Source organism: Myxine glutinosa, chromosome 7 (genome assembly GCF_964187855.1).
Source record: "Myxine glutinosa chromosome 7, kmMyxGlut1.1, whole genome shotgun sequence".
Classification (NCBI taxonomy): domain Eukaryota; kingdom Metazoa; phylum Chordata; class Myxini; order Myxiniformes; family Myxinidae; genus Myxine; species Myxine glutinosa.
This window is the reverse complement of record NC_136267.1, coordinates 35,824,430-35,839,517: the sequence shown is the minus strand read 5'-3', so window position 1 is coordinate 35,839,517 and position 15,088 is coordinate 35,824,430. Positions and strand designations below refer to the sequence as shown.

The window sequence follows — 15,088 nt, the reverse complement described above, 5'->3', positions numbered from 1 at the left end:
TGCTTTATTTTTGGGAAATATTGATTATCGTTGCTGACGGGAATTGATGATTTGGGTGTGAGTTTACTTTTGTTCGTTGGGAGAGTTTTGCCTGCAAAGAAAGTTTTCACTATGTTCAAACTTTCTTTCTTGAGGGGGGGAAGTGTTATGGATTCGTCACTTCCGTTGTGGTTTTCATCCACTTGAAACATTTCTGGTACCATGCATTATTATTATTGTTGTTTGAGGGAAATAGCAATTATTATTGTCAAAAGGTAAAAGGTTAATGTTTTAAAATGAAACAAAAACCGGACGGCGACAAAGAGGGAGAGGGAGAAAAGAGGGCGGAGCGAGGGAGTCGGACAAGAAGGAGCCGAGCTATTTGCGGTCTGGAGCGAACGTTGGCGAACAACAGTCACGAGCGGACTTTCGGGTTTCCCAGGAAAGGGATTCCTGCGACAGAGTGGTTATTGCTGTGACAGATTAACCTGCGTGTCAGGTTTTGCGATCGATTCGGGAGAGAATCATCGTCGTGCCGTTGCGCCACGAGACCGGGCCGTCAGCCATTTTCACTAGCGCAGGACTTGCGCTTCGCTCACGGTTTCGTCTCGTTTCGACCATTTTCACCGCCTTCAGACGTCGATCTGGGGTGTGTGTGTGTGACGTGGCTTTTGAGTGGAAAGTCTGCGTGTCGCCGACTGGGAGCTGTGGAACGTCCATACCCGAGGGGGTGATCTCTCAGTCGCCTGGAGGGCGCCTTTGGATATCCCAGTCGCCTTGAGGGCGCCTTTGTACAGCTGTGGCTGTGTGACTGTACTTTCCATCCGAACGGGATTCTGGTCTCGATCGGACATCGTTCTGTCGATCGCTGGAGTGGATCGACTCTGGCTTGAAGCCGGGGAATAAGAGACATTGGGGATGTTCTTGTTTCACTCACTTGGAGCACAGTGAGTTCTATATTACAAAACTGATGGTACCATCATCGGACATATTGATTGTACTATTGAATACTATTATTGTTGTACTGTTATTCTTGTGTGATCTTTATACAATATTTGTTTGTGAGTAACAGTTGGGGTGGCTTCTCCATTGATCTTTGACATACAGAATAACACATTTTTCTGCCGTGACTCCTCTCGGGGCTCGGAGGTCGGAGGTACGTGACCAGGGGGTCGGGGAGGAGCATGTAACAGTGGCCAATCAGTGCGTCGCTTCCTTCTCAGCCTTCCTTCCACCAATCTTCACTTTTTCACCTTTTTTACAGCTCTAGGAAGAGTCCTGGTTGTTCCAAACGTCTTCCATTTAAGAATTATGGAGGCCACTGTGCTCTTGGGAACCTCCAATGCAGCAGAATTTTTTTTGTAGGCTTCCTTAAATCTGTGCCTTGACACAATCCTGTCTCTGAGCTCTGCAGGCAGTTCCTTCGACCTCATGGCTTGGTTTTTGCTCTGATATGCATTGTCAGCTGTGAGGCCTTATACAGACAGGTGTGTGCCTTTCCAAATCATGTCCAATCAATTGAATTTACCACAGGTGGACTCCAATCAAGGTGTAGAAATATCTCAAAGATGATCAAGAGAAATGGGAGGCACCTGAGCTAAATTTCAAGTGTCATAGCAAAGGGTCTGAATACTTATGTCAATGTGATATTTCAGTTTTTTCTTTTTAATAAATTTGCAAAACTTTCTAAAAGCCTGTTTTCTCTTTGTCATTATGGGGTATTAAGGCTCGAGGTTTACAAGACGCTCTTGAACAAATTTCTCAAACATCTCTTCTCCAACACTATCTCGCTGTATTACTGCCTGTTTTACTACCTCTGGCATGATCGCTTGTGTGACGATGTTGATGAGCTCAACATCTTCAATAATGAATGGATCATTCACTTTCAGCACCTCTCTCAATTTGCCTACATTATCCTCATACCGTTCCAACTTAGCATCTGACAAATCATGATGCCTTACTGATCTCTGGGAGACTTTACCCACCAAATGTTAGCTTCATTGATCAAGCGACTTAGCTCAGGTGCAATCAGAAACCATCTGGCCATAGCTGCCGGTTGCTGTGTTAGCCCTTTCAAACCTCCAAGGATCTTCATGACTTTGTTCTCCTGTTCAATGCCATGATCTGGGCCTATTGCGCAGAAAGGGACTTCATTTTTGTAGACGCAGAAGTTGCCAGCCATGAATTCTGTATAGATATCGGGATCATTTGTTTCCAATTTCTCCATCTGTGCCAAATACAGTGGAACCATGCGGGCATAGTTTTGTCTATCATGTGCGAAGAAGTACTTACACAATGCTCTAAGCGATTCTAGATGCAATTTCCAATTGCCTTCCCGTGTTGCACGAATGAACATCCATATCCAAGCCACAAATTTCATGTAATCTCTGGCAAATTGGAAAGTAGGATGACTTGTTTCCATCTTTTTTGGAACGTTTTTGTTTTTGGAACTTACTGCTTTCTCAAATCTTACTTTTGCTCTTTCCAGCTTTTGGGAATGGACCACATTCTTTCTACAACTAGCATGGACGAATGCACCATAACGTTTGAGCATGTCGTCAGTAACATGTTCCAATCGTTTGCTCACATCAATAAGGTCACTCTTGCCATATTTAGCTCGGGCTGCCACATAATACAAAATGTTTTTATATGTCCCTTGCTGAACGTTCTTGACCAGTGGCTCACTTGTAAGGGTTTGGCATATAAATATAATGCACCTACTGTAGTCATTTATAATTTCTATCCGTGGTCTTTTCTCGGGACTTGGCTCCATTGCTAACTGTGCCAAATACAGTGGAACCATGCGGGCATAGTTTTGTCTATCATGTGCGAAGAAGTACTTACACAATGCTCTTAATCGGATGCTTTTGGGCCCCAACGTCGGCTAATTCAGATTTTTCGAGTATGTCTGTACGTGATAAACAAAGAGCGCGGTTCGTAGATCGTAAATCCATTAGTGCCGTGGGCATCGGGTGACTGGGTGCGGCGTAAAAGGGTTAACAAAGTCCAGTCCTTACGCTATTATTATATAGATAAGATACTGAATACAGGCAATGTCTGCTAAAATCTATGTATAGGGTCCACAAAATTAAATTTGCATCATATTTTGCAAAGAAAATTTATATCGTTTAATTTTTATTTACGAATTATGACGTCATACCTAATTTGCATAAAAAATATGCAAACATACTCGAAAAAATTGGCGCCAAATTTTTTTCCCTTACTCACATCATAATTAATGATTTCCCGCAAAGAATACAAAATGAACATCCAAATCCCATGGGATTACATACGGCCCCACAGTATATTGAGTGTAGATTGATGAGGGGAAAAAAATGATTTTAAACGATTTCAGCATGAGGCTGCAACATAATGTGAAAGGGGTCTGAATACTTTCTGAATGTACTGTCGCCACCACCAACAGCTCAGGTCGGAAGTCGTGGCTTCCTGTTCCGCTGATCTGAAAATAATTTGATAATGGTCTAACACTTGTAAAATGCTTTTCGATCCAAGCGATATCTCACATTCTCATCATCTCTCTGCATAAGGATTGTCAAATGAACCCACCAAAAAAAAAAAAAAATTTTTTTTTAACGTTGGAGGCTCCAGGCATGGACTATATAACTCTCATCGAGGCCAGGCCTTAAATAAAAGAGAAGAAAAGTGAATGGTGTTTGTTTGCGAGAAAGAGAGATTTAAGCTCGGCTGGTAGCTGTAGTTTGAGTGAGACAGAAAGGAAGACCATCAATCCTGACACGGAGGGTGTAAGATGGTTCCGGGCACCACTTTGAGGCTCCTAAGTCAGGACAGTAGTACGTACTACCCTGGGCGGTTCTGTCTACAACCTACTACCTAAAAAGGAGTGGCAATCTGGCAACCTTGTTGCTGGCCACAACCTATTACCTCAAAAGGAGTCTGCAGTGGACCTCTTCAAGAGTTTCAGACCCTTCAGCATCGACGCCACACTATCTCTCCTATGCAGGCCTCTGTTAATGGCAGCAATGACCTCTTCTTGGCAAACCACCGATCAAAGCTGATGTTGAAAGCCAGTCACAGACTGAACATTATCTGTTGGGGTGTGGGATTCTCCCAGCCTATAAAGCCTTTGCCTGGAGCTCAGTGAAGTATGCCCTTCCCTATGGGTTGTGTTACCAGCATCATCAAATCCATCTCTCCTAAATTGCATGGAATCTAAAGTTCTCAACGTTAATGGCATCTCCCGTTCAGTGAAGTTTAAGCACAGTGCCTGTTGGTCTCTTTGGTCTCCAACCCTTTCCCAGCTCCTCCAAGATGCACATCAAACCGGCTAGCCCCCGGACCGGCATACAGGCCATTTTTGATCTTCAGGGCTACCTAAACTTACACTTCTTCTCATCCCCAGCACACCATAATAAAAATGCACAAAAAATGCTTTTATTGCCTTTCACTGCCAGGCAGGGCCAACCTCATGTGGTCCGACTGCGTGACATTAATGCCACTCAAAACAAGTGGTCCGAAGATGCAAGGTGATTTTGCAGCAAAGTGCTGCACAGCCTAGGTGCAAGGCCACAAAGCTTGTGGTCCAAGAGTGTAAGGTGCAGCAAAGGGTTTGGCAGCAAAGTGCTGCACAGATGCAGCAAAGTTACAGCAAAAGTATATGGCAGCAAAGTGCTGCGCAGTTCGGCTGAACAGATTTAACAAGGTGCAGAAGGAATGCTGCACTGGTCGATGGTGCTGCACAGTTCCACCTCCAAAATGGTCCTGGGGTGGGGGGAGAGACAAAGCACGACCAGCAAAGCGGAAAGGGCACAACGGCACACAGAAAAACAAGGTAATGCGATGCGAGGGGCGCGGAAGAGCGAGCAGAGCAGGCTCCTCCCTAGCCGTCCGTACCCTCCACCGTCGGCTTACACTACCCTTGCCCCCCTTGTATTTACAATTCGTCTCTACGTCTTGTCTCCCATATCCCCCTCTACTTACGAATTAGTCTCCCAATCCCTCCCAGGAAGGAAGGAATGGAACAAACACAATGTCCCACTACGTCGTGATGCGTCTTACCACTCAAACAGTTTTACAGAGCCTTGGTGTGGAGCTCTGTCCTCCTTAGTGATTGGCTGTGGATGGTGCGAAGGGATTTCTCTCATCCTAACTACTCTAGTAACATTAACTTTTAACCTACCCGGGGTCGTACCCTGCCAATTGGCCTCTTTAAACTATGTGGTTCTAAGAACCCGAATTCCCCTTGCCCACCTGGTGCCCTTTGAAATTTGGGTCTCACTCCCACAAATTTTCACTCTGTGCCCTTGCACAATTTTGGGGCTGGGTCGTGTGGCTCTACCAGCAGGGCTACCTACCTGCGCACCTCCGCCACTGAAGTCGCCACCCGAGCTTACCTGCTCCTGCGACTACCTAAACTGGGGAAGGCCCCTCCTGGCACTTTACCCCCTGATGCCCACCTTGGCATTGGGCAACCCGAATCCTCTCCTGGGATACTCGGGCCCCACTCAACTACTGACAACTACCCTAACTAGGGAAGGCCCCCTCCTGGCACTTTACCCCCTGATGCCCACCCTGGCATAGGGCAACCTGGGTCCTTCCCTTGGATCCTCAGGCCCCACTCACACTACAACTAACCGGCTCCCAGAGCCTACCTGCAGCCTCACCTGGCCGCCAAACTACCAGTGGCGGAGTGCCCCAATAACCATACGCACCAATTAAGCCACACGCCCAGCCATTCCACATACTCATGCACCCAACAAAGCACTACTTGCTACTGCCTGCACCACAGGTGTCAATATCCATACAAATTTTGCCTTCGCCCTCTACCTGGCTTTACACTACCCCCCCGGGCATTCGCGAAGGGGTTCCACTCTTCCCCCATTCAATCCTTCGCACCATGCATTCCACACCTTTTATTCCCACACTAAGCATTCGACACCAAATATTCCGCACACCATTTATTTCACACACCTTTTGTGCTCACACACCTTTTGTGCTCACACACCTCTTTCCTCGCACACCTCAAACACAATTCCATTTGTCTCAACAACATAATTCCTCACACACACGGCATCATCTAGCTAACTACTTCCCCAAAAACTCGTGCTTCCCCGTCATCCCTTTACATTATGCACACCCTGTTTCATTATCAACCTTCTAAGCTACCTACGTCCCCACTATAGTACAAGTGTCACTACTTAAATCTCAGGTCTCTAAAGTCTGCTAGATCGCTAACATTATCCTAGCCCTCCCTCAGCTAGCTTCGGTGCCCCATGGAGGTAACCATTGCTGGCACCTCCATGTGCCTATCACTGCCATCCCCCGAAACTAATGCTCATGGGCCCTGTTTGTGTGAAGAATGGTCAGACTACCATTCCTCTACGTAGGGTACACTAATCTCATCAGTCCACTACACTCAAGCCTCTCCATGTGGATGTACTTTGTCATGGCTCAACCTCGAAAGGCCGAGCGATCCATTTGGGTGGTTGGTGGCCTGTATGGGGTGTCCGTCCGGCATTTTCGATCCAAGGGAGGAGGTATGGATGGGCCGAGGTGCCGGGCCCCATCCCTGCGCAGGGCCTCGCGGTCCCACGCACGATGACCCAACCGGCCCCGGTCGGAGCATCATACCCGCCAAGGTGCGCGGCTCTGAAATCTCCTACCTCCCCTTGAACCTTGCCGATTGCCTTTGCCGGCACGGCACCAACCACACAGTGCGGGGGCCGGCACGGATCGTGCACATCAGTCCTTGTGAACCCGCCGCAGCACCGATCCCCACCGGTCCCTGCTGCACACCACTCACCGGGGGCTCACGTCTGCTATCCGTCCCGCTAAACGCTACCCCGGTCGGTGTCAATGCTTGAGCCGCGTTCTCACCACTCGCGACCCACTCCGCACTTGCACACCCAGGTGTCCCGGCGCCTCCCATACACTCCGCTACCGCACACTCTTTCCGCACTCAATCTGGTGTGCATTCTCCCTCATGCTCCGTACTCGTACCCGCACACCTAAGCGCACTCACGCCTCTCACACACTTCGTTACACACTTTTCCTGCACACGGTCTGGTGTGCATTCTCCTGTTACACACTCCGTAACACACTCGGCCGTCGCACACTCTTCCACACTCTCGGGTGTGCACTCCTGCACACACTCTGCAACACACTCTCCCGTTACACACTCCGGCGCACACTTTTCTCGCTCACACCTCGGTGCACATACTCTCGTACCGCGTACCAGTCGCCCTCGTACACCGCACAATGGACCTTCCGTGAACGCCCGGGTCTCGTCTCTGTCCCAAGCGCGCCAAAAACCCATTCGCGCCATATTTCCCACTCACCTCGGGGTTCTCCTTCCCCGGCTTTTCCACCAGCACCTGTAAACCTTCATTGGGGTTGGCAAGCACGGCATCACGGTGTGAATACGAACTTTGTGTGCATTCCATTACCTTCTCCCGTGATTTGTTTTCTGCTTCTACCTTTTCTTCGGCCCCAATTTCCATCATTTCTTTTTCTACCTCGACAATCGTCGGCGCCCATAAAATATCTTTGTCCAATTCAGCGACCGTCGGCTCTTCTACACCCCACGTCGCAATTCCCTTCGCCCCCGTCAATTTGGCTGTGCTCTGCCCAAGCTCGCTCCCCACGCGTTCCTCACCCTGCTTCACCTCGTCGCGCGCCATTGCGACCTCCCCATTCGACCCGTGCCCAATATCCTCCCCATTTCTTTTATTTCTTTCTTCGACGCCGCCCTCTTTTCCCTGTCACACCTGGATTCGTCTATCGTGGCGTCCATTTTTGCATTCATCTGGATTAGCAATAGTTTAATGCGCAACCAGTCTTGCACAGCGGGCCCGGCTGCCACCGCCACGTGGGAGGTGCCGCCATTGTCTTTACCAGCTGCCGCACCCTTTTCAGCTTCCACTACCAACTGTCCCTGCCGGTCCTGAGTCATCAATTTTTCCTTATTTATTATTCCCACCGGCATTTGACCGCCTTGGCCAGCCATGGTACGAATATAAATTTGTTTCTTGAACTAAATTTCGTCCGCTCGTAATTTCGAGTGCATGAAGCGCACTCCAGGTCCAATCCCACTCCTGACACCAAACGTTACGGATTCGCGCGACCCTCGTTCCCTTACCAAGGGGAGATTAAGCCCCTTGTTCTCCTTGGGTCATCGCAACCGCGAGACTTGTCGCCACTTCTGGTCGGACGCGGGACAGGGTTTCAGGACAATGTTCGCACGTACCTAAGTACCTACACCGCCGCGGAAGCGGGGATCAAGTCTCGCACAAACCACGTGTATTTTGAGTGCACCCGAGCGGATGGCGCACCACGTGGTCCATGCAGTTACCTTGGTATTGGAACCCGATTAGAGCAATATTATTCGTACCACGCTCAGTCAATGAGGGAAAAGACGAGACGGCCGAATCAAAGAAATAACAGGTTTAATAATTATTATTTACAATGATCGGTAGCAGAAGCAGAGACACAGGGCAGATCTTATACAGTCTTAGCTTATTCCCCAGACAATGGGCCCACTCACACATTCAGGGGGATGAAGGAGGAAAAGTTCATGCGCTGGACGTGCCGGCTTTGTCGTTTAGAAACAGCTCACCCGGCGTGGCCCTCTGCCGGTCACAGCACGTCCCTCGACGAAGGCAGGCAGGCAGGCGTGAGGGATTCTCGCGGCACGTATCTCGAACAAAGGCAGGCTGGAAAATATGCGCGTCTCTCGCCCGGCACTGCGGTCCCTCACAGTGCGATTTATATAACGGCGTGCTTTCACCCTCATAACTCAACAGAGGATCTGCCTCAAGCTCAACCGAGCATTTAACTTGTAACTCAATTCAACACAGCGCTTCGAACTGATAACTCAAGCTCATCACTCAGCGCAGGTCCTCCTCAAACTTAGTTCAGCGCACCTCTCCTCAGAACTGACCAGTGCCTCTCCCCATAACTCGTAAGCGCCTCTCCCCATAACTCGTAAGCGCCTCTCCCCATAACTGAGGTGGGGGATTTTGGGCACAGGGTTATATTGCCACGCCCTGGCCTGCCTCAAATGTTCCAAAACCACGCCTTTTGCCGCAGTGCTAAGCCACTCCCCTCGAGCCCTGATTGGCGGCTCGTGCTTACCGTCACTCCTTCCCCGCCTTCCTTCCCCGCCTTCCTTCGCCCTTGATCGACGTGTCAAGGCCTGCCTCGTGGCATTTCACGCCAAAACTCAAAGCATCGAGGCGGCATAAGCATTGGAAGGAAACCTAACTCTCATTATTCTACTAAATGCAAAACTAACACAGGAAAAGGACTACTCTTACATTTACTATGAAATAACTGGACTATCGCGAGGCTACGTGTTGTAGTGTGACTAACTATGAGGGGAAAATTAACCTTTATTGCAAAAACACAGAACTGCAACAATATATATATATATATATACATTTCTTTTCTCGCTTCTCGCTTCTCACTTCTCGCTTCTCTTCTCTCTTCTCTCTTCTCTCTATATAATAAAAGAAAGTTTTTGTTTGTTTGTCTGCGCAAGCTAATCTCCTGAACGGTGAAAGATAGGAGGAAACCTCTAATACAAAAAATGTCGGGACCGGCCCCGGGAAGGTTTTAGTCTCGGTGTCGAGGCCGCTTTGGCTGGGCCAGGCCCGTTTCGCAATTAAAAGCTGAGCTGAATTATAGTAGTCATTCTTCTACGGCCGCGAGTAAAAGCTGAATTATAGTAGTAAATTTATTCAAAAAGAACCCGGGCAATGCCGGGTGCTTTCAGCTAGTATATATATATATATGTATTCTCCTATTTTAAATTTCTGCTGATGCCTTGCTGAAAGCAGTCATTTGTAGGTTTTTCTGTCAAATCACATGTTCCTTCAATTTACCTGCTTATTATGGTTAGCATGGCTGTATATGTGTGCTTGTGCAAGTGTCCATTTATTATTTATTTTTTATTTTACCTGCACAATCGCATATTCTCTGGCTCCCGACCCACCCCAGCCTTTAAACACAAATCCCCTCCCCCCATTATTACACCATTGTTTTTAAGTGCTCTTCTTGCTCCTTGCAATGAAAAAGCCATTTTTGTTTCTGCATTTCAGCACAGCTCCCTGTGGAGACAGCGCGCTTTTTGACAAGTCCTGCAATGACCCCCCAGAGGAAAGCATGTTTCATCAGCCTTTATTTGAGAACAATAAGCAGGGCAAACTACGGACCAAGGTGGAAAGTGGTGAGGAGGGTTTATATTTGGGTGCAACATATGGAAGGTTATGTTGCATATCGCTTGATGGGAGACTTGAAATATATGTGTCCAGACCTCATGCGTCACGTGGTGAACGTTCACGTAATCGTCTTTTGGTGGTTTTATCAAGGTCTGTGTATTATCGCTTTTGTTCGTTGTGTTAATGTGTTTCGATGAAATGTAGGCAATGCAACATGGTCCATGTTATTTCCCACAAAACATAGTATTGGGTTGTTGTATGGCCTGTGGAGTAAAATAACTTTTTTACAGTTGCCTTTGGATGGAGCACGTAAAAATTTTTTTTTTAAATGAATAGAGAGATACTGTGAGCACTTGTGTATAATCTGCTGCCGTGCATAATACGCAGGGCACATTTCAGATACAATTATCAGGAAAATAACAGTTTATTTGTATATAACCCGCACCCCAAAAATGAACTCCAGCAAAAATGAACTCCAGCTCAGGACTGGAATGTAGTGAACTTGAAAGCAGTGTTTTGCCGATCTGTGGAGAGAGCCATTTTAGATGGTGTTTAATTCCGCATAACGGATTACTTCTAACTTGAATGAAACACGTGATGAGCGATGTGGCATGTTGAATCCTACTTTACATTTGCGATTGGTCACTGGCTTTGACACCAATACAATTTTTTTTTATTACGGACCCTAGACAACAAAAAGCTACATATATCGAACAAACAGTTTCAAATGGAGAACCTCGCCAACGTTAGAGCTTTTAAATTGCATCAGATGTGGCGCTAAATGTGAATCGTTGCTCCCAGCTTGCCGGCTCGATGACAGAAGACGCCATTTCCATTTTTGCCGACTCCATCTCTATCCGGTTCAGAATCTCATGCGGGCATAGGCAACTTGCTGGTGTACCTACCAACTCTTACTGGGTGATTAAGTGACTTCTACTTCAGATTAGCAGAGTAATAACTCATTAGTAACTCTCAAATCTTTAGCAAGTCATTAGCTCACGGTAATGCTCAAGTAGTCTGTGCTGCAATGCACGCGTTCATCCCAAAGATTATTTTGATGTTATGTTGGTGTATATTGTTGTGGATATGAGAATGTTTTTTTTATTTTATTGTTGTGGTAAAATGTTGTTGTAAAAGGTTGTTGTAAAATATCACCCCTCCTCCCTCCGTTTGTGGTTGTATAAAGGTCAAAGGGCGTTCCCGTAGTTAGTCCATAAAACATACATGCAGGACACGATATATCTTTTTTTTGACAGTTATATCCTTATTATGTGTATTAGTGTAAGGCTGTGTCTTCCATTAATTGAAATACTCCATTGCACCAGTGAAAGAGAATAGATCCCCTTTCCTTCCCATCCCCAAAATCTCCCTTTCCTTCCCATCCCCAAAACCTCCATTTCCATATTACCTCCCCTCTCGTCATTGCTGAGCCCTCGATTCTCAATCACCTCCCCTCCAATAACCACCATTGACCATGTGCTTGAGTCGGAGAAGAAAGGCGTGTCTCCACCTCGTCAGAGGGGAGGAGGGGCGTACCCGCCCGTCGTCATCGAGGGCGGAGCCCGAGGGTCGCGCGACCAATCAGGGCCGAGGTGAGCACCCCGATGGGCGTGTCCAAAACGCCGGCGGCGTAATCGCTGGAGGCGCTATAAAAGGCGCAAACGGAAGTGAGTAGTGAGTTGGTCTGAGTCGGTTGCCAGAGGAGGGTCAGTGGTTGCGTTGGTTGCGGTGGTAAGAAGTCGGTGGTGAGAAGTGGTGGCGTCGAGGGGTCAGTGGTTGTGTTGGTCGCGTTGAGTTGTCAATGGTGAGGAGACACCAGGGCCAAGAGAGAGAAGGTGCCAAGGGTCATTACCAGCAGTTGCGCCAGAGACGGCAGACGCGCCCTGAGCTGAGCCAGAGAGGCAGCGTTGACTCCACCAGGCAGCTTCAACCCGTTACCCCGCGGGGACCAAATAGCGGTGGCATCGGTGGCCGTCGAGGTCCAGCCGACGTCCCGTGCGGGATCAAGCCCGAACCATCTGCCCCAGCTGAACCTTCCCATTCCTCCTTCCAACATTCATTCCATTCCATCCTTCTTGTATACGTGAGTTTGTTTTGTTTGTTCTGTCCCTGGGTATTTAATTAAGTCTGTAGGTAAGCTAAAATTTGCACTGTGTCACCTGCGTCTTATGTGTTGTAAATAAAACTTGATTGCTCCTTTTTGCTTGTGTGTGTAAATAATAAACCCCATTACTCGTCTGTACGTCTTCTCGTTTTATTCCTTTTCCTCTTGTATTGCGTCGTTTTTGTCTTTTCCCTCATTGAGCAGCTGTGGTGCGATACGGCCAAAGTTCTGGGTGAATCGGGTGAGTCAGGGATCCTGTAACGGTCGCGGTAATACCAAACCGCTCGGTAACTAACATCTTAATCCGCGATCGGTAACAATTGGTTGTCAGGAGTTGGATTCGGACCTGGGACTAAATTTGTTAGGCCCAAATTTTGGACACCAATTGTGTTATTGGCAGTAACAATTGGTGTCTGGGAGTGGGATTCGAGGCCCGAACCAATTTTTTTTTAAAAACGAATAGAGGAAAAAAAAAAATTTGGTCAAAATTACGAGCTGCCGAAATTTGTTTAAAAAAATAAAAATAAAACCCGAATTTTGAAATCGCGCCATGGCTGGTCAAGGCGACGGGATGCCGGTGGGAGAGATAGAGGGGTTAGGAGTAACCCAGGATCAAATGGAGGGGAGCAATGAGGAGGCGGTTGAGGGAGTATCAGGCGCGCAAAATGGCGCCTCGCACATGGCCACGGCGACCGCGCCCGCGACCGTAGCAGCGCCGCAGGTGGATTCGAACCTTTTTATGTTGCAAATGGGGGCCCTTATGGAGAGGCTAGAAGCAAAAATGGGGGTAATGGGAAACCAAATTGGGGTAATGAGGGACGAAGCGAGGGGTACCGGTGAGGGGTTAGACAAGAAATTTGGGAAGTTAGACAATAATTTTGAGGAGTTAGACAAGAAATTTGGGAAGTTAGACAATAATTTTGAGGAGTTAGACAAGAAATTTGGGAAGTTAGACAATAATTTTGAGGGGTTAGACGACGGGATAAAAGAGGTGAGACATGGGTTAACGGGGGTGGAAAATAGAATGGCTGCCCAGGAGAATCAGATAGAGGGGATGAAAAATGGGTTAATGGGGCTAGAAAATAGGATGGAGGACAAATTGCGGGAAATAGGGGAACAATCTGCCAGGGAAATCAAACGAATGGGAAACCAGATAGAGGAGGTGCAAATCGGGTTAGAAAGTAAACTGGATGCTCAGAGGGATGAATTGGGACAGATGAGGGTGGCATCTACAAAAGAGATGGGGGAGATGAAGGAGGAGATACGACGAGGTGTGGGTGAGGAGGTCTCGGGGCTACGCGAGGAGGTAAAGCGAGGTGAGAAGCGTATGGAGAAAGAAGTGAGAAATAATACGGCAAAGTTACAAGGGGGAATAGAAGATCTGACGGAGGAGGTGGAACAGCTGACGTAGGGACAAAAAGAACTAGTGGAGCAGGTTCAAAAGAACACTGCGGTACTAGGAGGGTTAAAGGCGACACAAAAAGAAATTAAAAACGAATTAATAGCGACGCAGAGGCAATGTCAGATGGTACGTGAGGAACTGACAATGAGGGTGGACGAGGTGACAGAGATAATGGAGACAAAGGACCGGCAGGTGAGGATGCACATAGAGACGGTCACGGTAGCCTTAGAGGACGAACTTGAAGAGACGCACCGAGAAATAAAAGAGGTTAAACAAAAATTAGAGGAAGTGGAAGAACAGGTGAGTGAAATTAAGAAGAGACGGACAGAAACTAAAAGAGAAATCCAGGAGGAGGTGATGGAATATGTGCAAGGTCGGTGCTCAACTCATAATGTGATGCTCACTAACCAAATAAAGAGTTTGCAGGTGGCAAAGGAGGTACGGAGACGAGGTACGGAGGTGAGTGGCAATGTATATGATGTGAGGAAAGCTTCAGTCGGCTTGGGGGTTGCTTTGGATCCGGGTGTTCGTGAAAGGCCGTTGGTGAAGTGTGCGACAGGTCTGGTGTGCGAAAAAAGAGGTGTGCGAGAATGTCCGACCATGGGGTGTGTGAGGAAAAAGTGCACGCCGAGGAGTGAGTGTGCCGTCAAGAGTGAGTCGGTCGAAGCGCGTGTGCGAGGGAGCACAGGGAAGCGCGGTGTGGTGAGTGTTACGGAGGAAGTAACGAAAAAGTGTGCGCAAGAGGATGCGCGAGAAAGGTGTGTAACGGATGGGTGCATGGGGAAAGCGCATGCTGTCAAGAGTAAGGGAGAATGCATGCCTGTGGTGAGTGTTACAGAGGGTGTAACGGGAAAATGTGCGGAAGAGTGTGCGCGAGAAAGGTGTGTAACGGACAGGTGCATGAGGAAAGAGTGCGCTGTCGAGAGTAAGGGTGAGTGCGCGACCGAGAGTGGAGGTGAGAGTAGTGAGAGTGACACGGAGCGTGAGTTGGTTGTGGCAGGTGAGCGAGGATGTACACCTGGAATGGAAGGATGCACACCTGGAATGGTAGAGCGTGAGTGGGAATGCACGCTGGAATTGGTAGTGAGGCACGTGGTTGGGTGTGCGGGTGAGAGCACACCTGTGATTGTCACAAAGGAGGTGACCGAGAAAGGGGCGCGAAGAGGTGTGTTGGTTTGGTGTGCGAGCGACGAATGTGTGCCAAGGTGTTCGGTGGTCAGGTGTGTGACCAAGTCGGTGAGCGGAATGAGTGTACCGAGGTGTGTAAGGAAAGGTACGACGAGGAGCATGGAAACGGCTGCATGTACGAGCAAGAAAGGGGTAGCGTATGCTTGTAAGCATGCAGGTGAAGCATCGACGGTAACCAGGTTAGAGGTTAGAACGACTTATAGCCGAATCGGGCCCTCG

General features: G+C 48.1%; 1 protein-coding gene across 2 annotated transcripts in view; it reads left to right on the top strand.

Moving 5' to 3' along the window:
- LOC137418277 (double-stranded RNA-specific adenosine deaminase) overlaps positions 1-15,088 on the top strand; it is a 51,738-nt gene that overhangs the window by 23,088 nt on the left and 13,562 nt on the right. For both annotated transcript variants that reach the window (XM_068104291.2, XM_068104289.2), the window contains exon 8: positions 10,056-10,183. In XM_068104291.2, coding sequence (XP_067960392.2) covers positions 10,056-10,183 — 128 coding nt within the window. The remainder of the gene's footprint in view (positions 1-10,055; positions 10,184-15,088) is intronic.